The 25,191-nt window shown below is 39.6% G+C and overlaps 1 protein-coding gene and 1 pseudogene across 2 annotated transcripts in view; both read left to right on the top strand.

Annotated features, from left to right (window-relative positions):
* The window catches only part of nptnb (neuroplastin b), a 67,573-nt gene extending 43,801 nt beyond the window's left edge, over positions 1 to 23,772 (top strand). The window contains exons 3-9 of the mRNA XM_088333477.1: positions 5,198 to 5,372; positions 7,057 to 7,151; positions 14,406 to 14,539; positions 14,610 to 14,883; positions 21,322 to 21,343; positions 23,219 to 23,292; positions 23,391 to 23,772. Of these exons, the coding sequence (XP_088189603.1) occupies positions 5,198 to 5,372; positions 7,057 to 7,151; positions 14,406 to 14,539; positions 14,610 to 14,883; positions 21,322 to 21,343; positions 23,219 to 23,279 (761 nt within the window). The 3' untranslated portion in view covers positions 23,280 to 23,292; positions 23,391 to 23,772. The remainder of the gene's footprint in view (positions 1 to 5,197; positions 5,373 to 7,056; positions 7,152 to 14,405; positions 14,540 to 14,609; positions 14,884 to 21,321; positions 21,344 to 23,218; positions 23,293 to 23,390) is intronic.
* The window catches only part of LOC148366673 (UDP-glucuronosyltransferase 2C1 pseudogene), a 457,271-nt pseudogene that overhangs the window by 69,017 nt on the left and 363,063 nt on the right, over positions 1 to 25,191 (top strand). The window lies entirely within an intron of this gene.

Here is a 25,191-nt window from a genome sequence, read left to right as displayed (position 1 = left end):
CAGGAGTAAACAATTCACTCAACCTCTATTGACAGTATGAATGCATCACATCCACGCTAAATGTCAGAAAAACTGAGTTGTATAGCCTTAAGGTCTTAGGATGTCTTTTTTTCTCCGTCAAATATTTTAACTGCCGTACAAGTTCAGAAAGTTAATCCATTTCATGTTAACATAATGAAAATCACATCCTCACTATTAGACGGCATGTGATGATCATTGACTTTGAGGAATTACCGCTTGTCCTTCACGTTGAGACAGCTCCATTTGCAACTGTCATTCTTCTAGAACAACTCACAACTGGCTTTTTAATGGAGCAGCAAAGAAAGAGATGATTGAAATGCTATGCTTGAATGTGTTACTTAAGGTTGGAATACTATGGACTCTTAACTTAATCGGTCATAAAACTGTTTGTGATAGGAAAATATGATGGGGGGGGTTTTGGGGTTTTTAAGGGTTATTGATCTATCTTCGTTATTCATTATCCATCGGTCAGTTCATAATACGCTACAAAGCCTAGGAGCCGGGACACTTACTCTCAGCCAAAAGGCCAAGCTAAGGTCCTAGCCCTAAAGCCTTGCTGCGACTGCGCAAAGCATTGTACAATCTTTTTTTTCAGTTCCACAACCTCAACAAGATCATCAGCGTTATATTCTACAATGACATAGTCAGTGATATGACTCATAATATCATTTCTATCTACCTATTAAGCCAACAGTGCACATGTTTTACCAGTGTCTGAAATAATGTCTGCCCGGACGCCCGGGGCTTGTATCTTTTACGTCGGACGTACAACTTACAAAGCGTCCCATTCAAAACAAACGTTTGCTTTATTCCTAATTCAAAATCTTCGTTCGGTTTGTTTAGCAATTTGCATACTCGGCAGCCAATCAGAAGCCAGCACCGAATACCTTCGTGCTTCCGGACTCTCCCGAGCGTTATCAGGTCGTGCATTTCCTAAGTAGACGGTCAGAGAACTGAAGAAAAACGGATAAGTGGTTAGGAATCAAGCTAAGACCTCAGCCCCAGATGATTTAAAAGAAGCTGACAAAATTGATGACGCTACAAAACATAAACGTACATTAAAAGCATCATGGAAAGAGGAGTCCACGTAATTGTAGCAGACGACGCAACGCAAACATTACATGAATGAAGATGAGTCAATACAGGTACATATTGATGGCAGATGGAAAACAGCAATTTCATATCTATGCAATGAATGTTATAAGTAGATTTAAAATAAACTTAATTTTAAAGTGTTGTTCTGTTATATATTCTGATCAACAATCCTTAATACTTTGCAACAACAGGTTTTTTTGCGATTCATCGGATTATTGTGTTTCAAGTTGTGAAAAATGGGGCAGGCATTTTATCAGCTGGGCAGGGAACTTTTCAGAGTTGTCTGCGCTGGTGTCCACTAACTTTTTGTCATGAGTTTCAGACACTGGTTTTACCAGTAATTCTGGGAATGCACTCAAATTTGATTTGCTATGTTTCAAACTAAAGCAATTCTATGTAAAATGGGAGTTTTTTGTGAATTAATACTCCCATAATGGGCAAGATTTGTTCTTTTGAAAATGTAAAATGTTTTTTTACAAGAGCGTAGATGGTTAGCTATTCTCGACAATTCACTGGTCTGTGGCCTGGTATAATGGTACTTGCAGATACGAAATCCCAGTGTTATTCCCTAAATGTCGGTACAGTGATCTGCAAGTAAATAACCAAACAAGCAAGTAAAAAACATTCATTGTTGCGTCCATAACTTGGGTCTTTAAAAAAATAAAATATGTATAATACAAGAAAAATGATAATACCATTTCATGTGTGGTATATCTCCATATCCACACACAGTAGATGAACCCGCGGGAATAAGATATGTATTCAAAAAAAACAATCCCAAGTGTACGCCGCCTCAACTATGACTGGTACAGGCTGCAGATGACCAGCTATTCCCTAGTAGAATAGAAGAGAATAGAATATACCTTTATTGTCATTGTTACAACATGGGTTGAATATATTGTGACAACGAAATTGGACGTGGCACTCCAGTGCCACATTTTACAGTGAGGATAAAGAAAACAAAGATATAAAGGAACAAAGAAGATGTTTGTACTGTCCTTGTTGCATAGGCTTTGTTTTCCTCTGGAGGGGGGGTGTATGAGGGGGTGAGGGACAGACAGATAAGGCCAGATCCAACTAGATGTTTGATCTTACTGTACACACGGTCCAGTGTTTTTCCCTAATTGCTCAGTCCACGTATTGAATGAATTTGGAAAGTACAGTCCTTAAGCATGCCTGATTAAAGTCGCCGGCGACGATAAAACTAGTAGCACTCACATAGATAAACAATTTTCGTTTGTTTTATTGAGGTAAAAGTGTTATACAAGGCCAGGGGAGGGAACTGTTTTGCTGCCTATTTAAAGGAACATTTTTTATCAAGCTTCGAACATAAACAGGAATAAAGTCTTCAGCATTTAAGATTGACAGACTGTCCTTATAATAACCTTCTGTGTGAATTGCCTGTGGACCACTCTGCCGAGTTAGCTAAATGTTAATTTATGTACCTCATGTTGTGTCTGTACGCATGTCTCAAATATGCTATTAATAGAACACGTTGGTGAAGGGGGAGAGATTTCCCTGTAGCTAGTGTGCAGGAAAGACGGTGCTGTGAATGCTAATAGAAGTCACTAGCTAGTCATCTTTTGCAGGAATCCAGAAGTGTCACGATGCTTGAGCAAACCTCTTATCCCGTTTCAGGGATTTCATGGTCTGCCCTGGAAGCGTGCCTCCTACAAAAGAAAGAGCAGGGGACACTTTGCCCTGAATGTCCTTGAGAAATGAATCGTGTAGTGACTCACTGCCATTTAGAGGGCAGCACAGCAGTTATGTATAATGGCAGGGATTTGTTGATGGTACAACTTGTTTAGAGCTATAATTGTACACAAGAAAACGGTTTCCCTGAAAATCTTTTCACTAGAAAGATCTCAACACAAATTCGTGTTACGGAAGAATGAATTGTCCAAATAAAAGACACAATACATATGAAAAGATTACCTCACAATACAGTAATTACAGGGTTTGTACAGGTGCTTAAAATCCTTGAAATTGCTTGAATTTTAATATTTTGTTGTGAAGGATTGAAAAGTGCTTGAATTTTGGGTGCCATGTTTCTCAACAAGTCTTAAAAATTACGCCGACACTACTTTCTGGTGGCTTTGCTTTGCCACTGCATCGCCTTTTCCCCTCGTGATTAACTGCAGCTGGCATTAGTTTGTACAGCATTGTCATTTGAAGCCGTATCGCCCTCTATGGTTCGCGTCCAGGAGAACAGGCACTATGAAAGGTGCAAGGATTACGCATCAATTATGGACATTCATGCAAAAAAATTAAGGTACCGTTTTCCAGTGGTAAACTGAAATGGAAACAACTTACTGTAACTGTAAGCTACATCATTTTTACTCAACACCTATAAGGGGTGGGATTTGTCTCAAAAACAAATACATTCACGATTAACTCAAGATCTAAAAGTCAGACGACTTGCTAACCCTCATAGCATGCAGATACACATTATGTTAGCTTTTGTATTTTCAAAGAGAAAACACTGAAAAGTAAACACTTGGGAGTTCAAATTTTATGAGACCATATAGATGTTCAAAATGACAGTGTGCTGTGATATATATGTTTTTGCATTTGAATCAAAGAATATAATGAAAAACTATTTGTGCATGGATGGGTCTGATGCCACTGAACACTGAGTGGTTGGAAGTAAATAAATCATAAATGGATGAGTTATCTGTCAGGAACCGAAACAGGATCAGGACCTAAATGTGTGACGTTTCTCACACAACCTTTTTTTTAACGGGAAATGGGGAGTCATGCTCGTTAGGCAGCGGTCTGGCGTGGAAAGACCGGAAGCCAGAGACCGACGAGATTGATTACAATTGCCAAGGCAGATATCGGACAGATGGGGTTGATACCGGACAGGACGGGACAGACAGGATTCATAACTAAACAGGATATCGACAATAAACAGGACAAACTAGACGGGCACAAAACTAGAAACCAATATTAAACAGGACAAAAATAAACTGGACTAATACTGGACAGGGAAAACCAACAGGAAACAGGACAGAGTCAAAACCCACGTTCGTTGACGGACTGACCAAGGAAAAATGATAGCACTGAGCTTAAATAGACAGAAGGCCAATATGTCAATGAGCCGCGCCTGGCGCCACACGGGCGGGGCCAATTGGGCGCCATGGCAATCGTGACATTATCACACTTTTAAGTTCACGTCCAAAAAATGTACACTGATATGCATTGTGTCAAAAAAGGCATACCACGGTGTTTACAGAATACATGATTCCCACCAGATTTATTATTGTACTGGTGCTATAGCAATTGGAGAATTGGCTTTGAAAGTCCTTACAAAGTACTTGAATATGGCAGTGAAACATTTGTAAAACCCCTGTAATTAGTACAATATGTGGGCCGGTCGCAGATAAGAGATAGATGGATAGAGATAGTGTGAAGCACATTGTAAAGCGCTTTGGTAGGTCTTCATTGACTTTAAAAGCGCTATATAAATGCAGACCATTTATACTTTATTGGTCCCAGTAGGGTATTAACACTTCCAGCAGTATCCTTGTATTGAAAAATAAAATAGAATAGAATACAAAAATACCCAATATAGCGTTTTGCTAGAGTATCTAAATAGTGCTACGAAAAATACACACTGTAATAAAAAATAGAGTAATATGCAAATGTGGAGCTGGTGTTTAATGTGGGCTTTTACTCCCCCGTGTGGAGTTAAAGAGCCTCATGGCATGAGAAAGAAATGATCTCCTAGGATATAAGATCATACACAATACAGTCAAACCAAATAATTAGGCTAGGTCATGTCATGTCCCAACATAGTCATGTGGCTAAGTGGAACTAAGTATTATGCTGTACGTAGCTCACAATACTGTTTCCTGGTCAAGTGGGGCAAAAACCGTTGTATTCAATCATAAAAAATACTTGCTCGTATGATTGATTAATGAGAGCCTTAACCCCTGTAGTGGAGACGCAGTGAAACATTAAACTAAACTCCACTAATAAACTACAGTGCTAAAACTCTACAAATCAAATAACCCTTTTGAAGATGTTGAATATTGAAAGAAGTACACCGAGTCCCATCACTGTGATTTATTTCTTGCAGAACCAAAGATCAATGCCTCTGATCAGATCATCCTGCCGGCCGACTCCCCTGGCATGCCGGTTACTCTACATTGCAACCTCACCACCGCCCACACCGAGCACACAGAGAGCTTCTGGGTGAAGAACGGACGGGAAATTATCAACACTCGGACTGAACATAGGACCACAGCCTACAGGTGTGTCAATCACAACAAACTACGCATGGAAAATAAATATATTATATACCAGAGCCATATCCCCCTAGATTGATACAGATGAGGGGGTTCCCAGCCCCCTCGCTCAACCCAACTGATGTGTTGGGAGTCATTAGGTGACCAAATCCCCCAATTCCAAACCCCTAATGCCGACCACCAAGCAGGGAGGCAATGAGTACCAATGTTGTAAGTCCTAGGTATGCCTCGGCTGAGGCTTGAACCAGCAACCTCCCAGTTTCGGAGCGGGCGCCCTACCCCGAAGGACACCGAGCTGGTGGAAAATACATGGAAGGTGAAAATGTATCTACTGTGCAAACCCATCGGCAGCATACTGATTTGCTTCTTTGTAAATAGACCCTCTGAATTCAATTGCTTTTCTGAGTCCTCCCCACTTACATCCATGTTAATATACTTCGTAAGACAAGTTTTACTTGAACTATACAGTGTTCATTTTACCTCTGAAAAGTGATGTGTCCCGGGGACTCGCATGCTCAAAAATCTATGGGTCCCAACAGAGATCTATGGGTCCCTAAAATTTTGTGTGCTCCATGCCCTTACAAACTCGTATTTTCCCTTACAAAATACAAATTATTTTTTTTCAAACATGTTTATTTATGTAGTTTAACATGTTATATTGTACATGTGTTTCCTTATATCATATATATTGTTAATGAACATTTTGTTGCTCGACATGAATGAGGATTATTATAAAAAAAAGTTAAAATATGAAGTTGCTTGGACGTTCACTGTAGAAGGAAAAAATACATGCAAATATAATGAAGTAGAATAATACGCTTTCTTTTTCAAATTATTAATTCATTTTCTGCATTAAATTATTGTTGGTAATATACTGGTTAAAAGGGATCACCACAAACCCGTCTTTTTTCATTTTCTCCTTTTATACTTCCTTTTTTTCTTAACTTCTTTATACAACATAATCATTCGTAATATAATGCATCAAAGCAAGTGAGCCGGCTCTTTAATGAGTTGAGCCGAAAAAGCCGATTCTCTAAAAAGAGACGGACTTTCACTACACAACTCGAACTCGACATCGCCGTGCAGACAAAAACTCGAACCGCGAGACCAAAACAACAAAGGCGGATCTGCCTGACGAAAAGTTTGGAGTGCGGTAAATCTTTGTTGTAAAAATGATAATGACAATTTCGTGTCAAAAAAGTTGCGTCCCGGGGACGCACGTTGATTTGACACGATGCGTCCCCAGCAAAAATAATGCGTCTAGGATGCAGGCAAACGAGAACACTGACTATATCAAAAGTGATAAACCATAGCCTTCAGTGCTAACATGTTTCAACTTAACATTGTCACAAAGAATCACCAATGGAGCAAAAAGCCATTGTCGCCCCTGTAGACAAACCGCAGACTCTCCCTAGCTACACGATAGGACCAATTGGTCACTCCCATGTCACATTACATCAGTGATTCTAAGATTACATAAAAATATGCCCAGAGTTTCCTTGCCTGCGGAATGAGGTGCTGCTGCGCTGTAATATTCTTGTGTCATGCCAACACTTTGTTTGCTATGGGCTCCTTCTCAGGGCCATGCTGCTGTACTTAGTCCCAACTTATTAGCAGTAATTCACTTCAAAGATTGGAGTGACTGGCGGTTTTAAGATATTTGAGGAATGCTTTTTTTGTCCTGTTGCAGGATTGGTAAACCACGAGCTGATGATTCTGGGGAGTACATGTGTGTATACACTTTTGAAATGGCTCCAAATGCCAACGCGACAATTGAAGTGAAAGGTAATTTTTTTTTTCATCTCAAAAATATGTCGATAAACCTTGCTTGTTAAAAGTCTATTGTTGTTCTGAAAATTTGTCCACGACACAAACCATATAACGTAGTAAATGTGAGGGGGGGAATATACCGTATGTTGATGATGAAATGTTTGGAAGATATGTGTGTTTGACATTGAATGACCACAATAAAGAGGTTTAACCTACATTACGGCTGTATTCACAAATATAGCTAAGGAGGTAGAGCGCTCGTCTTGGGATAAAGGGATCCCAGGTCGAATCCCGGCTCGTCCGTGTAACATGTCGAAGTGTCCTTGGGTAAGACACTGAACCCCTAATATCCCCAACAAGCAGGTTAGCGCCTACATGGCTGCAAGGCCGCTATTGGGAAATGTGGAGCACATTGTAAAGCGCTTTGGGAAGTCATTGACTTGAAAAGCGCTATATAAATGCAGATCATTTCATTCATTTTCATATAGTTCAGCGTGCCTTTATGTGGCTCTTGCCGTAAAATTTGGCTTATAAGTCAAGTCAAATCAAGTTTATTTGTATAGCCCTTACTCACAAAGAGTCTCAAAAAGCTGCACAGACCACAGATTATTGCAAACCTCAGACTATTATGACACCATCCCCTGATCGGGAAAAAAATCCCTGGACAGCCACCATGTCGCGCATCTATAGATTTCAAACCTTTAATAAGTGATGCATTAACATTGTCTTAATAAATTTCTTCCCGTATGCGTTGAATCTTCTTATCAAAGAAGACCATAAAGTCATGGGCTGAATGGGTAGAACTATCTGGAATAATTTGTTACCTTATTAGCGATGCTACAGTGTCAAAAAGGATTTTGGGGTTATTCTTTTGTGCCGTGATCACCTTTGAAAAATAGGCTGATTTTGCAGAGGCAAGTGCTCCTTTATACTTTAAAAAGTTGTCACACCAGGTTTGACATAAAACCTTAAGCTTGGTAGCGCGCCATTTTCTTTCAGATTTCCTGCAGTCAGTTCCTGCATCAGTAAACCAAGGCGTGCGTCTTTTAGGTCTTGATTTAAGCCGTAGGGGCGCTACTGAGTCCAGGACACTAGCCAGGGTAGCATTAACCTCATTCATGAGCGAGTCAATAATAAGCCTAGACTTTTTTCAACCCTGCCGCTTATGCATTGATGCAGCTAATTTCTGGATTTTTTTCGAATGGCCGTAAGGGGGCGCCCAGGCCGTAAAGGGGAGAGTGAGACACATGGAATATATGTGTCGAGGAAGACCTAAGTTTAATGTAACTTCGTGCTTTGTGCATGAATAAAACTAGCATGAACAAACCATCATGGAATAGGTGTTAATCGAAAGGGGAGCGCTAACCACCATATTGGGAATAGTTTTACTAGTCTGTTTGATTAAAAACTGAAAGAATGTGGCAAAACGAACGGATTATAAGAAGCAACATCCAACGAAGCATAAACGTTTAAGGGAGATTTCCATAGATCTGACCGGTGTTTGACTGGTCACTAGTCTTGAGTATACCCAGCCAATAACCTATATTCAACAGCCAACCAAAGGATAAAACGAGACAGGATAATCAATATCGGAAAAGGATGAATGGCACAGGCGATTGCCGTTTCTCCACAGAGCCTCAGAGATGAAGATGTCCTAGAAAAGTTAACAACCCGAGGCTGTGTGAAGTGACTCCTTGTTGACAAAGATGTTGGAACTCATCTTGTGCAATGGTTATGACAGGAAGCTCTCCTGAGGCCGTTGTCACTTTTGGCTTTCGCTCAAATGACAGTCCTAACAAAATGGACAGGCGACCGCAAATGTTCGGGCATGCAAACACAGAATTCTACTGGTCGTTAGCGCTAGCGTTACCGAAGTGATTGTTAACGATAATATAAAGTTTTATTATAAGGTTATGCAAACAAAAAAAAGCCGACCGACCGAGATAATTCAGATGCTGTACAGCTCAAGCTGACAGCCAATGCGTCGCCTCAAATAAGCAATCTGCTCTGAGAAAGGGCAAGTGAAGACCCTGTTGAAGAGAAGCTCGCCTGCATGCTGTACATAAGCCAATTTGCTGTGGCATGGCTAGGCTGCATACTGAGCATGCCCTTCCTCTTATTCTGTGGTTGTCTTAGAGCGTTGCCTGATTGCGTAACGCGAGTGATGAGTATGTGTGTGCTGTTTTTTTACTGGCTCAAGAGCTGACGGGACTCGTGTCTGTTCGAAGTCAAGTGTCCGAAGTGAAGTGTGCTGGCCATCGCTTGGGCTTCTGTGGCTGTTGAGGCTTTTTATGTGTGTCCCCAGAGAGAATATCAGTCTTTGACTTGTCTCAGGCTCAGAATGGCTTGTCCTTTTATCTCCAATGTCAAAATGAGCCAGATTGATCACATTTCCATCAATCTTCTCATATATTTTTTTCCAATTTTCTTAAAGTGTTTGCAATCATTTGTGACCTAGGTAGTGAGCCTGCTGATATGCTAGCTAGATTTGCACAGTGCTTCTTGGCAACCGATTGCTGAGATCACTCGCCTACAGTGTCCTTGGCAGGACTCAGCTCTAGAGGCAACAGATGGGCGCTTCTGTGATGTTGTAGGATTAAGCTTGTGAATCCTGCCCCAGCCATCGCTCTTGCAGCACGGGAGTTTATTGTCTGCGATAGTAAGCGCGCTGCTGCTTCACATTCTGTATTTCAAAAAGGTCTAAATTTCTGAAAAAGAATGCCATTTACTCACTGAATACACCAGGTTTTAACTCTTAATGAAAATAGTACGTCGTAGTTTAGTGTTAACAGTGCTCGACTGAGAAAATACAGGTCTGTTATTCAATCACAGACCACTGCCAAATTCTGTCAGGACCAGAACGGAGACAGGACCCACTCGCGTAACGTTTCTCACAGTTTTATTGGGAGGAAGCGAACGGAGTGCACACCCGATCCGGAGATCGCTGGTCGTGGGGAGGAGGTAGCTCAGACGCGGAAGCGGGACTTCCGTGGCGAGCGATGGCGGTGTCGGGAACGGAAAAAACGGGTCAGTAGCCGGGATAGAAGAGCAAAAACGTGATAAGGATCAGAAACTAGTCAAAAGCTAGGAGAGGAGAGTGGACGTGAACAAAAACGTATTGTTATTCGGGATGGGAGAACAGACGTGGTCGAGATCAAAACAGGTCATAATTCGGGACGGGAGAGCATACGTGGTAGAGATCAAAACGGATCGTAACGGGAGGCAAGCAGGAGCAAAAGACAGTCGAAAAAAGGACTTGCCGTGTAAAAACAGTGATTCGCAGACGGACCGACAAAAGGGGATTGACAGGACAGAGTTTAAAAACTGACAGGCAGCCAATCTGTCAACCAGCTGCAGCTGGTGCCACACGGGCAGGGCCAATTGGGCACCATAGCAACCGTGACAGAAGCTGGCGCCACAGGGGCGGGGTCAATTGAGCCCCATTGCAATCATGACAAAATTCAATTGTTCAATTAGATTAAGAATTTAATCAAATCATTTAAGACTGCCTTAATGGTTTGTGCACGGTGTGATTTTATTTAATGAAACAGGGGTCAAATGTTTTATTAGCTTCTGATCTAATATGTCTCTCCCCTCTTGACAAATTATAAAATTTAACACTATTCTGTCACCATATGCATGGATATTTTCTCTGGAAAAACCTAGCCCCACTGCAAAAATAGGTTGATACAGAACGCCACCTTTGCATATTCCATTCAGGTCGGATTCCTGAAGCTAAGCTTTTTTTCTCCTACTTCAGGTTCATTTTTGGGTAAAGTCCTGTTTCATGGAAAAATACAAAAGGGAAAAAACAATATCGTCAATCAGGGACATGGTGTGCCTCAGTGAAGAGGTGCTAATGATCCCAAGATCTCAATGATGTCAAGTGATCCAAAGAGCCAAGAAGAGATCCGCAGGTTCGAGAGCGTTCTCCATTCCGGCCCCGGTGCTGTGGAATGCTCTTCCCCCTGAATTCGATCTGCAACCTCAGTGGAAATATTTAAATCTAAGCTTAAAACACACTTCTATTCTATAGCATATGAATAACCTATATTTTTATGTTGACCATATCTGTGTATCATTTGCCCTCATGTAGGTTTTAGATCAGGTGATGTTGTCATAAAAGTCTATGGTTTGCAATAATATCTGGTCTGTGCAGCCCTTTGAGACTCTTTGTGATTAAGGGCTGTACAAATAAACATGAATTGACTTAATGTCTACCAATAATGTTACACTTCACATGTTCTAGTATTTGGTGTCCTAAAACCTAACCAAATATCTGCTTTTGTTTATTTTTCCATTGTTGTCTACCTTGGAAAGCCAGGAGTTATGATTTGGAACTCTAAAGAAATGCATTCATGTTGTAACACCTTTGCAGAAATCGCAAATATGTTTCATGCAAGGTTTCTCTCATTGTTGCTGTAAGCAAGGCTTTCTTAACTAGACTGACAGTGGCTTGAAACCTCTGGACAGTTCTGTGTATCATCATAAGCAGATCAAATTGAAAGCTGCCAATCGAGGATTTAATTTAACCGTCTCCCGGTCATCCGATGACACCCTAATGCATATCCTCCTCTCTGATAGCTATGACCTCGCTCCTCTTCAAAAGTCCACGCACGTTATCTCCGCCTTGCACAAAACGGTTTAATAAATCTAGCAAGTGTGAAATTGAGGTCTCTGCTGAGTTGATGACACGTTGGACAGTTGTCTCCATGCCTTCACTCGAGGACATAATGCAAGGCAGGGGATAAAGCGCAAATAAGCTTGGCCACTCCTCCGCTTAGGGCAGCACGTGTGATCCATAATTAGAATGGGGGTGATGTCACTAAAGAGCTAAGACCCCCCCCCACCCGCCTTTTTGCTCCATTCTCTGTGTCCAGCTGAAAAAAGGGATAACTCGAGGTCTTATCCTGCTTAATTGCATGGAAGGAATTATTGTAATTTTGGAGGATTAGTGGCAGAGTGGCTATCCTCTCACCGCACAAAGAGTCAAATGAAGAGTCTCACCTGTTCTATTGGCGGATTGTTTATACTTGGCAAATGGTTTCTATGAGTTTTTCAATCCAGCCTTGAAGAGAAATTAGCCTGGTGTTCATCAGTACCCATTTATTTTGTCTGCATTGCATCACTTTTGTTGAATACATTTGGGAATATTTGAATTGGAACATCTGGACATTTTAATACCTCACCATTCCCTCCCCTTCATGACCTCAATATGATTCATCATGGAGTGTTTCCATATATTACAGTGTTATCTTACTCTTTGGAGATATTCTGTCATTGGTGTAAAGTGAAGACCAGCCTAAACTGCTTTAAAAATTATAATGATAAAAAAAAAAATGCAAATTTTAAAGCCTCATAATAATATTTGACCACTAGATGGCACTGTATTGTCTAGTACGAGGGAGGGCCAGTGTGGTGGCAAGATGCCGTACAAACATGGCACCGATCTAGGTGGGCATTCCACGGTGCAAGAGAAATACAAATTTCTTGACGAATGATTTTTTTTTTCTTTGATAAAAATTAACAATGGTATGATAGTTCAAGGAAATTAAATGTTTTTGAGATGACGTGTTTGAGGAGTATGTTAGGAGTGACAAGATTGGATAAATTGAAAACTGAAATTGTGAGAGACAGAACTGAAGTAGTAGTGGAACTGAGCAAGGGTGTGAATAAGAGTACTTGGTTGGTTTGGTCACATATAGGATGGATGGGGAGCGAATGTTGAAGAGGATCTACAGAGCAGAAGTAAATGGAAGGAGACCAAGAGGAAGGCCGCGATGTACGTGGATGGATGGTGTTACGAGTGCACAGCAGGAAAGAGGTCTAAATGTAGCGGAAGCTAGAGCGCTTGTTGGTGATAGGAATGAGTGGAGAGATGTTGTGAAAGGATAGTGGGATGTTTGGACGCATTCTAAGTGATGGGCAGGGCACCAGTATGATGCGGCAGGGGTAAACCAGTGAAAGCTGTCGGGCCCTACTGTTGAACCAAATAGTGTGTTGTGCCACCCTGACCCGAGTGACATGGCTGCTTTGCTGTGTCCGGTTTCATCTGGAGGGACGAAAAAATGACCAACTTTGGTGCCTAACTTGTTTGGGTGTTTGGACATTTGGGTTGGCCATGGTTCAAAAAAATGTCTCTGTTTTTTTGCTATTTTTTCCCGTTTTTTTTCTTCTTTTTTATTGTGTGTAAAGGTTTGTGATGTCTGTAAAGTTTATAAAAAAGTGAAATAGTAAGAGTGAGTCATAAATTAGCATAAGCAACAAATGGGGCCTCGGGTGACGTATGCTATGTTATGCTGGACTGGCTTAAGAGTGTACGGTGATGCTAATTTCTATATTTCATAGTTATGGTGATTCGTTAATTGATTCTTGAAAAGTACCAATTGATGGCAATCTTATTTTGTATTCAAATTTTAAAGGGACCTCACGTGATTTAGTGAGACTTGCTCAGTAAATGATCCTTAATGTCAACAATTAAATGTTGTCGTGTGAGACTGACATTTATCATCCATTTTGCAGATGAGGTAAAACAACAACCAAAAAAACAAAAATATATAAAACAAATGTGTAACACAAGCTGGAGCTAGCCCATCCACCTGGGTCCCGTTACTTTTTTCTTGCTGTCGGTCACCCCTCTTGAGGGATATGACCAAGGTAGATAGATTGATAGATGACAGTTCATGTATATTTACCAACTTTTCAAATCAATGTATTTTATTTAACCGGATGAAAGTTTTTTTCTATACCCCTAGGAGGCACTAAATATTACACACTGTCCCCTTGAAGGTGCTGTCGGCAGTTTGGCACTTTTCTACTCTAATGCCATTTTCTGACTTAAGTCACCATTGCAACCTCTGTTAAGCTCCTTTGGTGCATTTCTTAGACACGTTGAATAAACTCTTCTGCCATTTTTTTTCCTCTGAAAAATTGGTTGAAACGTAAATGTGAGTTGACTATGCATTACATGATTTTGAAGTTTGAAATTTAAAATGTGATGTTATCTATATATTTCTCAAGGTTTCTTCATTTTCCTCATGTTGAGGTTTCATGTAGGTTTTAGATCAGGGGATGGTGCAATAATAGTTTGTGGCTTGCAATAATCTGTGGTCTGTGCAGCCCTTTGAGACTCTTTGTGATTAAGGGCTATACGAATAAACATGACTTGACTTGACATGTAGGACACTGTCAAGTTTTGTGCACTTACACTTCAGTTGCATGTGTAATTCTTTGGAAGACGTAAGGTCATATTTTTATCTTTCGTCACAGCAAAACCCGTTATCACCGGCCACAAACGAAGTGAAAACAAAAACGAGGGGGAAAACGCGATGCTTTATTGCAAATCTGTTGGTTACCCGCATCCCACCTGGACGTGGCGTAAACTCGAAGGGACCTCTTCTACGGTAAAACGATGCCAAATTAATGTATATCGAATTTCCTCTTGACCACAACGAAGAATTTTATCCCTTTTAGGACATCGACAACTCGACCGGACGCTTCTTCATCACAAGTCGAGACAACTACACCGAGCTGAACGTCATCAACCTTGATATTAACACAGATCCTGGAAAGTATGAGTGCAATGCATCCAATGCCATAGGGACAACCGTTGAAATCACCATCCTACGAGTGCGAAGCCACCTCGCACCGCTTTGGCCCTTCTTGGGCGTGCTCGCCGAAATTATCATCCTGGTCGTCATCATCGTTGTCTATGAGAAACGCAAACGGCCGGATGATATCATTGAGGGTAAGATACACCATTTCTAACTAGAACATTGATTTGTTTACGGTATAATTTTGTGTTTACAATGAAAATAGGCTGAATAATCATGGAACGACTTAATGTAATACTCATACTCGATCTGATATAATAACATTAAACTAGTGATTATGTAGTAAGCGATGCTTTATGATATATGATATGACGAAAAGGCTTTGTTTAAAATAGAGATAACATCCAAATTTAATAATGATGAATCGTGCAATGTTAATACATTTCAATGAACTTGTTCTGCGCCAAAGCATTGCTTTTATGATTTAAATTCAGATTTTTCGCAGTATAATACATCACAGATAGATTTTGTTTTGGAAAGATGATAAATCATGTTCCTCATTGGAATTGTTTCATTTTGTTTGAAATGATAGAGGCTGAATAAGATAAAGAAAAAAAGGGACTGTTGTTTGATTAGCAATCAGACTTTTTCTGATAACTGTTAGTAAAAATGATTTCTGTCATTAGTGTAAGTTTTAAAATGTACCTTTTCATACTTTTAACACATTCTACTACTTTTGCATATTTTTTAGTAATTTTCACATTTCGGTCTTAAATACTTCTTTTCAGTACTTTTTCATTTTTATCACCTTTTGAGACTCTTCAGTACTTTTAATACATCATAATGTAATTTAGTAGACTTTTCACTTTAAGACATTTCTGTTTTAGTACTTTTTCATACTTTTAATACATTCAACTTATTTTACATAATTTTGGAGTACATTTTCACCTTTTTTCCGTTTCCGTTTTTAATACTTCTTTCAGTCTTAGTAATTTTAAGTACTAATTCATGTTTTTTATACAAACCTTTTTCAGATATTGTCTAAATAATCCTAATATGTTAACAAGGCTTTAAAAGTATTATTTTGCATGGGTGCAATTTCAAATAAGGCACTGAAATAGTATGGTGATTCTGTTTTAAAATGTTGTACCTTGCAAGACAACAGTGCATAATATTGTCATAAGCACATTTAACTTGTTAGATAAACAAAAGCAAAGCAAGGGAAATAAACATACTGATTAAGGTTCAACTTTTTAGTCAGTGATATATTCATGTTGAATACACGTAATCATTTTTAAATGTTAGAATTTTCATAGTTGGTGGCCTAAATTGCATACTGATTGGTTGAATGAAGAAAAATTACTCTAAAATTGGGCCTTTTCTGAAAGAGCTTTTAAAGGAGAAATGTTTACTGCTCGAGGTATGCACCCTCTTTAGAATCTATTGTAGCATGTTAATGAAATGTGTCAAAAAGGAAGAGCATTGTCTTAAATGGCCCTCATGCTAGATGCATGCAAATATGACCTTTATCAAATCGCATTAGCTAAATAAGAGCTACCCTTTTGCAGAGGATTTATTCCTTTGAGTGACAGGAATGCTAACAATGGCGCTGATCATGTAATGTTCCCCTCAACTCGTGTGTAACAATTGGTTACTATTTTTCCCTTCTCTCGAAATGGCACCATAATCTAAATGGGTGGTAAGTGAGAAATTCTGCATGGTCCTAGACATGTTTTTTCTCAGTTGTTTCCAAAAAGCCTCCTTGTCCATTGCCCCAAAAACTCAAGTCTGAATTTGGCGCTGTCTCTGTATTTCTTCATTGTTTGATCTACCACCAGATATTCAATAGCCCTTCAACGCTGTAATATAAGGTTATGCGAGGGCTTTGCCAAGTACACAACACACACAAAAAAAAACATTTCGCATGCCTCCCCTTGCAATATTTTTTGATGCCTTCCGTGCTGCCGCATTGAACGAGCTGGGTACAAGTGTGGGCGGAAAACTGTTAACAGGCAGGTAAACAACGCCCGCGGACACAACTTTGTATTAAATTGCTCATCCCTGCAGCAAAAAGCTTCAGGAAACAGGCTGACATTGAATAGTATGTCTTTTTCATCAGACTCAGATTCAAACACACAGACACTCAAAAGAGAACCCGATGGCAAAAAAATACACAACTGATTTAAAATTTAAATATCTTTTCCAAATATTTTAAACTATAATGTGTATTTTAAAGACTACCCTATGCTTTGGTGGCCCAAATTCTAAAGAGTACACGGCTGCTTAAAAATGCCTTAAAGCCACAAAGGCACAACCGAGTCAACTCAGGTTCTAACCAGCCTTCACTAAAGGGACTTTATAATCTTTCAAAATTCAACATAAGACCATGGGGAGAAAAAAATACAAAAACAAAAAAAAACGTAAACACATACACACTCATAACTTTGACAGAAGTCAAGCCCAAATACTCGAATCCAGCCCAAACAAAGCTGCGGGGTACATCTTGCTTTTGTTGTTTTAAAGCAAACAGAATACATTGACTCAGGCAAGTGTGGAAGGAATGCCAAATAGCTATATTTTGGGCCAGACTTGGTGTGATCCTCCTATTATTTAGCTTTAAAGTAACCACGGTTGGTTCTAATATCTCTCAATTGGGACTTAGATCACTTCAAAAGAAAATTAGTTAGAAGGCCCTTTTGTTAAGAAGTATGGAATTAAGTTACTGAATTATTAGAGGGAATAATTTGAGCATGGATTCAACAATTTACTGGGCGTAGCTTGCTTTTTGTTTCAAGGCTATAAATACGCTTTTAGGTGATCAAAGTTCAGGCTTTAATAATAATAATAATAATAATAATTTCCTTGTATTGTCATTCTGTGTAACAATGTACACAGAACGAAATGTCGATTGCACCTGACCCGTTGTAGCGAGCCGATGCAGCCGCAGCCAACAGAGGGCGCCGCCGACCACTTTTTAAGTCTTAGGAATGACTCGGCCGGGGCGCGAACCACCGACCTCCCAGTCTCAAAGCGGGCGCCTTACCATCTAGGCTACTGAGACAACATCTGAAGTATATATTGGGACAAAACTCGATAGTAATTTCAGTTTTATGTATTAAAAATATGGTGAATATAGAAATGGTGTTATTTTACAAATACAGTACTTGACAAATCTAAAGTAGTTTTTGTAGATGCTATGCAAATCGAGGAAGAAAAGACATTTCTGTTGTATCTAAGAGAGTATTCGAAACGATTTTACAAGGATTTACTGTGTTATTTTTTAAATATTTACCATAGTTAACTTAATAATGTTAAAAACTGGGGACAGCCTTGGCAACATAATGGGGATCCATTTCTATTGCCCATGAAAATATGTGTTTTAAAAGGATACAAAATGTCAGGACCAGAACGGAAACAGGACCCAATCGCGTAACGTTTCTCACAAGTTTTATTATTTGAAGAAAGGGAAAGGGGTGCGCCCACGATCCGGGGATTGCTGGACGTGGGAAGCAAGTCGCTCTGAACGCGGAAGTGGCGAGCGATGGCGGTGTCAGGAACGGAAAAGAAACGGTCAGTAGCCGGGATAGAAGAGCAAAAACGTGGTCGGGAGAGTAGACGTGTGTATGATCAAAAACGGATAGTTATTCGGGACAGGAAAACAGACGTGGTCGAGAGAAAAACAGGTTGTAATTCGGGGAATATTGCATCAAGATTTTGAATAAAAAATTCTTTAAATTCACTATAAATGTAAATATATTTACAAATCTTTAAGGGAAAGTTAATGTTCTTCCATGAGCACAATAACAGATAATAAAAGCCAGTAAATATGTCCTAAAATGTTATTCTTTTATGATGTATTTTAAGAAATAGTTTCATCTTTGAAAATAACCCGATAAAGTTGCTGTCAACAACTATCTGCCGTGTTTTAGGACAAACGAAAATACACCTCAGCAAAATAAAGAAATGTGCACATCAAAGCATACACAGCTCAAGTAAAGTGTGTGCATGGCCTCCAGTTGGTTTCATCCCCTGGAAAAAAATGAAGCGATTAAGGTGGATTATATTTGCTATGTTTATGCCATTCAAATCAGCAACGAGGGCTCTCAACTCACGAGGCACGGCCTCTCTAAAATCTCCTTTTAGCATCCCAGATTCCCGCCGGTTTCGGCGCACCGTCTGTATGCATTATGACTTCCTGTATTTGAACTCCGCTTATGCTCACAGTTAAAGGCTCTGAGGCAGAGGCTTGCATTTAAACCCTGTGTTTTCTAGTCGCTTGGAATTTTTACTGTGTGACCGTTTAGCAAAATGGAATAAAATATTATTTGTGAGAGAAAATCATCAAGAAAAAAAGTCATCATGTTGCCACTGTCACACAGTAAAAATGTGTCGTCATGTGCTTGCAGAGGCAGTATAGTAAACACAGCTTGCGTGGCGTGTGCATAGGAGGTGAGAAAGCGGTGGCATATGCGGAAAGACGTCCCGCAGAAATTGATGGCAACGCTATGTTGGATGACTAACAAAGTGACTTGTGCTATTGCTTCACGATAACGCCGTGGAATGCTGCAAAAACGCTGTCCTCCCGTGACTTTATAACTGCATGTAACTGTTTACTTACCAAGTCACAGCTTTTCATTTGTATGGCAAAATACCTGAACCAAGTTTTAAGGTCGGACTAAAACTAGTCAGAAATAAATCGTGTTGGTTTCAGAGCAAAAAGCATGTACAGTAATCCCTTGTTACCGCGGGTAATGGGGACCCAAACCCCTTGCAAAACCTAAAAATCCACAAAGTAGCAACGCCCCTTCATACCTCGAGAAGACGTCTTTATCGACTTAGCCTGTACCACCATAACAAAATAACAACTATTGATCTACAAATGAAAACATATGAGAAAATTTTAGGTCATCTACTTTAAGTGCAAGAAAGCAATTTAGAGAGTTGCTGGCTAGCTGCACGTTAGCAATGGATATCCTTGGATTAAGCTAGGTCTCCGCGATGTACAACTGTCACGAATGTAGTTTCGTGGCAACATAGCGTGACCACAATAGCGCAACTATCGAAACGGTAATGTGGTTTTAGTCGGGCCTTTCAGAGCAGACGGATGTCTTAGGCCTGCCCAGAATACACATAGCAACTCCAGACAGATAAATTTATTTAGGACCATGGGAAAGTGTGAATCAATGAGAATTGGCTGTCCGACGAACGTTTTTCGCCATGGCTAAGCTGAGCAAGGTAATGTGTACGAGAGCCGATGTATTGTGTGCAACAACTATGAGTTTTTTTGTTTTGTCCGCTTCAATTGTGGGGTTTTTCTTTCAATTTGATCTCAAAAGACATGAAAACAATTCTTTAAAAGTCTTGAATTTACTTGACTTAATCTGTAAGAACCCCAGATCCAGGTTATTCATTTTATCGGTAGTACTGGCTCAGCAGGGGGTAGCTTGGGAGCGTTGTTATGTAGTAGTAGGCCGGACCTACAGCACCGCTATTGCCTTCTCTCCTGAGGCCGCCTCAGTCGCTTACCGAATCCAATAATAATCCACGGAGCACCCCCTGGTGATTGCCATTTCTTTGTGTTCTTCTGACTTTCTCAGACTCTGATTTAATTGATGATTTGTTTTTGTTTTTTAAATGTAGCGAGCTGCTAAATGCTAGTTGTCGCAATGCTTCGCAGTTTGTTTTGGAGGTCACGTTGACTTGTGCGCTCGCCCCGTTTGCCGTCTGCCGTCTGTCGCAGAACACAATGTACAGTACGTTGATTTAAAAGACAACAAAGACAATTCAATTCAAAATATGTGAAGCAGTAAACCAGCGATAACTGAAGCGCGAAATAGCAAGGGATTACTGTACCTCCATAACTTTACCTCAGAAACAGCTTGAAGCGAAAAAGCAGATTTCATTACTTTAGGAGAGTAAGTAATTCCTTAAACGTACGTATGTGTGTTACCTTTGCTTAATTATTTAGACACTAATATGCTTTCATGTTGTGTTTTTTGTTTCGGTAAGACAGTCTTTAAGGTTCACCACTGTAAATGGGGAACTGGTTTTAGTGATTGGTGGAAACCTGATTGGACACATTCATTTTGTTTTTCTTCATATGTGTCGGTGTGAGGCTCAATATTCAAATTAACCATATTCAAGCCTCCTACATGTATCAATATATGTAAATTATAAGTGCTTTGAAGGTGAACTTGCAGACTGCAGTGTTGTCAGATCCCGCCAATAAATATTCAGCACTGCGGGCTGTTTTACCACACTAAGTTGTGCAACTTGACTACCTTCCAAGAATCCACATTTTGAAATGCGTTTAATTTGACACAGTTTAGTACGCCTCGGACTTGTTTGATTGATTTCAGGGCTTATCGCAAGTCCACGGCTGTGTCACACCGCCATTCAAAGCAATATGTTCTCTAAGCAAATGTTTACGCTTGAATGATTCAGTGGCCTATATTGAGCCACTTTGGAGCATTTGAGTATTTACTTATTTATTACTTTTACAACCCTTAGTGCGATAGCAACCAGTGCAAAATTGAGGGGCTAGATTTGGTAGATGTTACTTTACAGTATTACCTTTCTCTAACGCCAATCTCATGTCTTCTTTTTTTTCCCATTCCCCGCTCTCCCCAAAGATGATGAGCCAGCTGGACCAATGTAAGTCAACAGATCGAGACACATGCTGTCATTCCTCTGTGGCCACACAAATATAAATATTCTTCATTAACTTGACTTGCAATGATGAAAACATATAGAGAAAAAAAAATAGCAACCTTAACAGCTGAGCTGTTGATAAACAAATTGCAAGTCTGTTTGACCTCACCAGTCACTGAACGACGTCATGCCACTTATCATTGAAGAACTTAAACCCTTGGGATTCAAGATATGATTTAAAAATGTGCTAATCACAGAAACATCATCAGTCTGAACCAAGATACCCGAAAACTATGAAGCTGGCGTATCCTACCAATGATCTCCCCTGGCAGACATCAAATCAGCTAAATGTCCGTGAAAATGGCTTCGTTGCATTTAGGACAGTCCAGAGAATCCAACAGTGTAAAATATTTACTCCAAAACACATGAAATTGCAGACAGATTAAAAAAACGGCCAAAAAGCATTTCTGCATTGTAACGTTCTTTATTGTAAGCTGTTTGTGAACGAAAGTTATGTGGCGAAACAAACAAACAGATGCGTAAAATGATTCCCAATTTGGCCATTAGCCTGTGTCCTTTTGATTGACACCACTTTCGGCCAATGGCAGGTTTTTCAAGCGGTCATTCAAATCATAGCAGAAAATGAACGTGTGTAAATGCAACCTGGGATTCATTTCTACGCACAGGTGTGCATAATCAGCGATTGACTTTAGGAAAAAGAAGTCAAACATTTACAACTCTTTCAAACTGTCAAAAAAATTGGCCGAAGTAAAACATGCAGTAACAGACTTTTTATAGCTCTAAACCTGTCATCTCCGAATGGCCACTTTTGAAAAGGACTAGACCTACCCCTTGGAAAAATGTGTAAAATACACTGTTTAGTTATTTGGACTGTGATCAAATTTGACAGGTACCAGGTAAGGCTTCAAGCTATGGTGTCACTTGTTTTCCAGATAAAATGCCTGTGCTACACTCATCTGCAGGCATTTGATTGCAAAGAAAAAAAAAATCTGACGAGAATAAAAACCTATTTCTGTGTGTTCCAACTCAGATTACTCAATTCTAATAGCACTTGCAGTGATCATTTCAGTTTGGGACAAAACTTCAGAGTCTTACCTTTCAAAAGAGACCAAAACCGTCCATATTATCAAAGCAGTTCAATAGCATTCAATTTACTTTGCGTATGTCTTGGATTGGGTTTTTAGGCAAATTCGCAGGGCACACAAGGACAGTCAATTTGCTCGCTTATTCAAACCTAGGGACAATTTGGACCGGCCAATCAACCTGACATGCATGTTTTTGGAATGTGGGAGGAAACCGGAGTACCCGGAGGAAACCCACGCGAGCATGGGAAGAACATGCAATCTCCACACAGGGGGTTCGAACCCACAAACTCAAAACTGCCGCACACACGCTAACCACTGCGTCTCTGTGCTGCCCGAGGCTGATAATAGATTAGTTAATTCAAACAATATAGTCAAACCTTTTTATGTAGTTTTTTTTTGTTTAAACTTCATGTTAATAGACATGTTTTTTCACAAGTGGCCTGTGAAATGAAATGACCTTTTTCTCAAACAACGGGTTTGCCTTAACAAAATACAGAACAATATAACAATTGAAATCGCACCTTATTGTGAAACGCATGGCTACCCAACTTGCATAATTCCTTGCCATTTTAACTTGAGTTCTGTGCCTTTTTTATAATTGTCAAGGCCATTTTGAGGCACATTAGAATGAGTAAGTAGCATTGTTTAAATTCATTGTAAAAATTTAAAAAAATTAACAAGAAGGATTACCCCTCTGTAGTTCACTAAATTTAGCCCGGCGCTTTTTTGGTTCAGATTTACTGTGTTCTTTAACATTTTTTTTCGTTCCCAGGAAAACCAACTCAACAAACAACCACAAAGACAAAAACGTCCGCCAAAGGAACACAAAATAAGCAATCAATTCAAGTAAGAAGCAGTGCACAGTGATGGCAGGCTCTAAATATAGAACACGCTGCAAATGATTATACGTGGTCATACCTTTTCTTCATATTTTTCTTTCACAGATGAGATGGTGGAACTACAGGTTCTTAGGCTACATGGCGCATTTGAGTTGCAGCCTATCTTGAGGAAAAAAAAAATCAAAAAGCATATCTTGTCTCTTTTTACAAGAAACAGTATCAGCATAACACTGGCAACAAAGAGCAAGTGGGGTGGAGAGTCTTAAAGCATGCCTTGTCGCGTGGAGATGTCAGGATGACGAATTGTGACTACAAATCACTGCAGAAGTGTACACATTCTTTTTCCCCAATGTGATGTTGATGTCTCCGTAAATGCTTTGAATCATGGCCCTTAGATAAGCCGCCCCCCTTTTTGTATGACATATCATGTAAATGCATGCAAATAATTACGCAATAGGATACTCAGAATAGACATCTTCTGTGGTTATCCCTCGTGTGGCTTTTGTTTCGCATCCCCCAAATTTTTTTATGGTCATCCTTATATAAATATGAATATATAAATAGGATTACACAAAGAATACAAATATGTGAATATAATTGTAATATATATAACACTCACAGTGGCGTAAAAACGTATTTGCTCCCTTCCTGAATTCCGTCTATTTTGCCTATTTATCACGCATAAAGTTTTCAGATCGTAAACCCAAATTGAATATACAGAGGAAATACAAATTGCAGTTTTGAAATCTTGTTTCCATTATAAGGGCACTAAAAATTCGAGACCCATCCATGTGGACTTATGGCACAACATGTGACAAAAAGACCATGATGCCAAAGCACAGTGGTGGCAGTGTGATGGTCTGAGGTTGATTTGCTGCCTCAGGACCAGGCAACTTACGGTGGTTGAGAGAATCGTGATTTCTGGTGTTTACCAGAAAATCTGGAAGGAGAATGTCCGGCCATCAGTCTGTGCCCTCATACTTGAATGGTCTTGCAGCACAACAATGATCCGAAACACACCAGCAAGTCCATCTCATAGTCCAGATTTAATCCAATAGAGATGCTGTGGTGTGACCTTAAAAGGGCGGTTTATGCTAGAAAAGCCTCCAATATGGCAGATTGGAAACAATTTTCGCAAAGAACAGTGGGACAAAACTCCTCCACAGCGTTGATATCAATTATCGTAAACGTTCGATTTCTGTTATCAAGGTGGCCTAACTCGCTATTAGGTTCAGGAGGCAATTATCTTTTCACATAGGGTCAGTTTTTTTGTGCCTTCATAAATGGAATCAATCTTTCCAAACTGCAATTTGTATTTCCTTAGGTTGTCTCCGTGTGATATCAAACTGGTTTGATGATATGAAACCTTTGGGAGTGATAAATACGCCAAAAACACAGAAATCACGAAGGGGGCGAATACTTTTTCAAGACACTGTATATAAGATTTGTACAGCATATCATGGTCATTTAATGTTTAATTTTGTGTCAACAAAGTCCACTTATAAGAGAACTTTTATGATGAAGCAAGGGCTTCAGTGACTGGCAGTATTTCAAATTTAAGAGAGTGAATACAGAAAATGAATAATGTGTGTTTAACAAATCAAATATCAATGGTATGTGTATTACTTTAATATCCTTTTGAGAGTAACTTAGAGTGTCTTGTATACTATGTTGCTGTATGGGTGTTCAGATGATAGGAAATCTGTAAAAAAAACAGAAAAAAAAGATATTTTTTTTAACATTTCCTAATTTGATTTTATATTTTTATTTGACTATATAGCATGGCTATAATCCTATGCAAAATGTATTCTTGAATAGATTAAATGGAGGGCAGTTTGTTTTAATCAGTCAAGCTTTAATATTGTGGGATCCCTTGGAAGCTGGCATAGCGACATTAACTGCTGTA

This window comes from Urocampus carinirostris, chromosome 4 (assembly GCF_059441175.1).
Source record: "Urocampus carinirostris isolate Australia breed hairy pipefish chromosome 4, RoL_Ucar_1.0, whole genome shotgun sequence".
In the NCBI taxonomy this organism is placed as follows: domain Eukaryota; kingdom Metazoa; phylum Chordata; class Actinopteri; order Syngnathiformes; family Syngnathidae; genus Urocampus; species Urocampus carinirostris.
The sequence above is the reverse complement of the archived record's forward strand: the minus strand, read 5'-3'. Positions and strand labels throughout refer to the sequence as shown.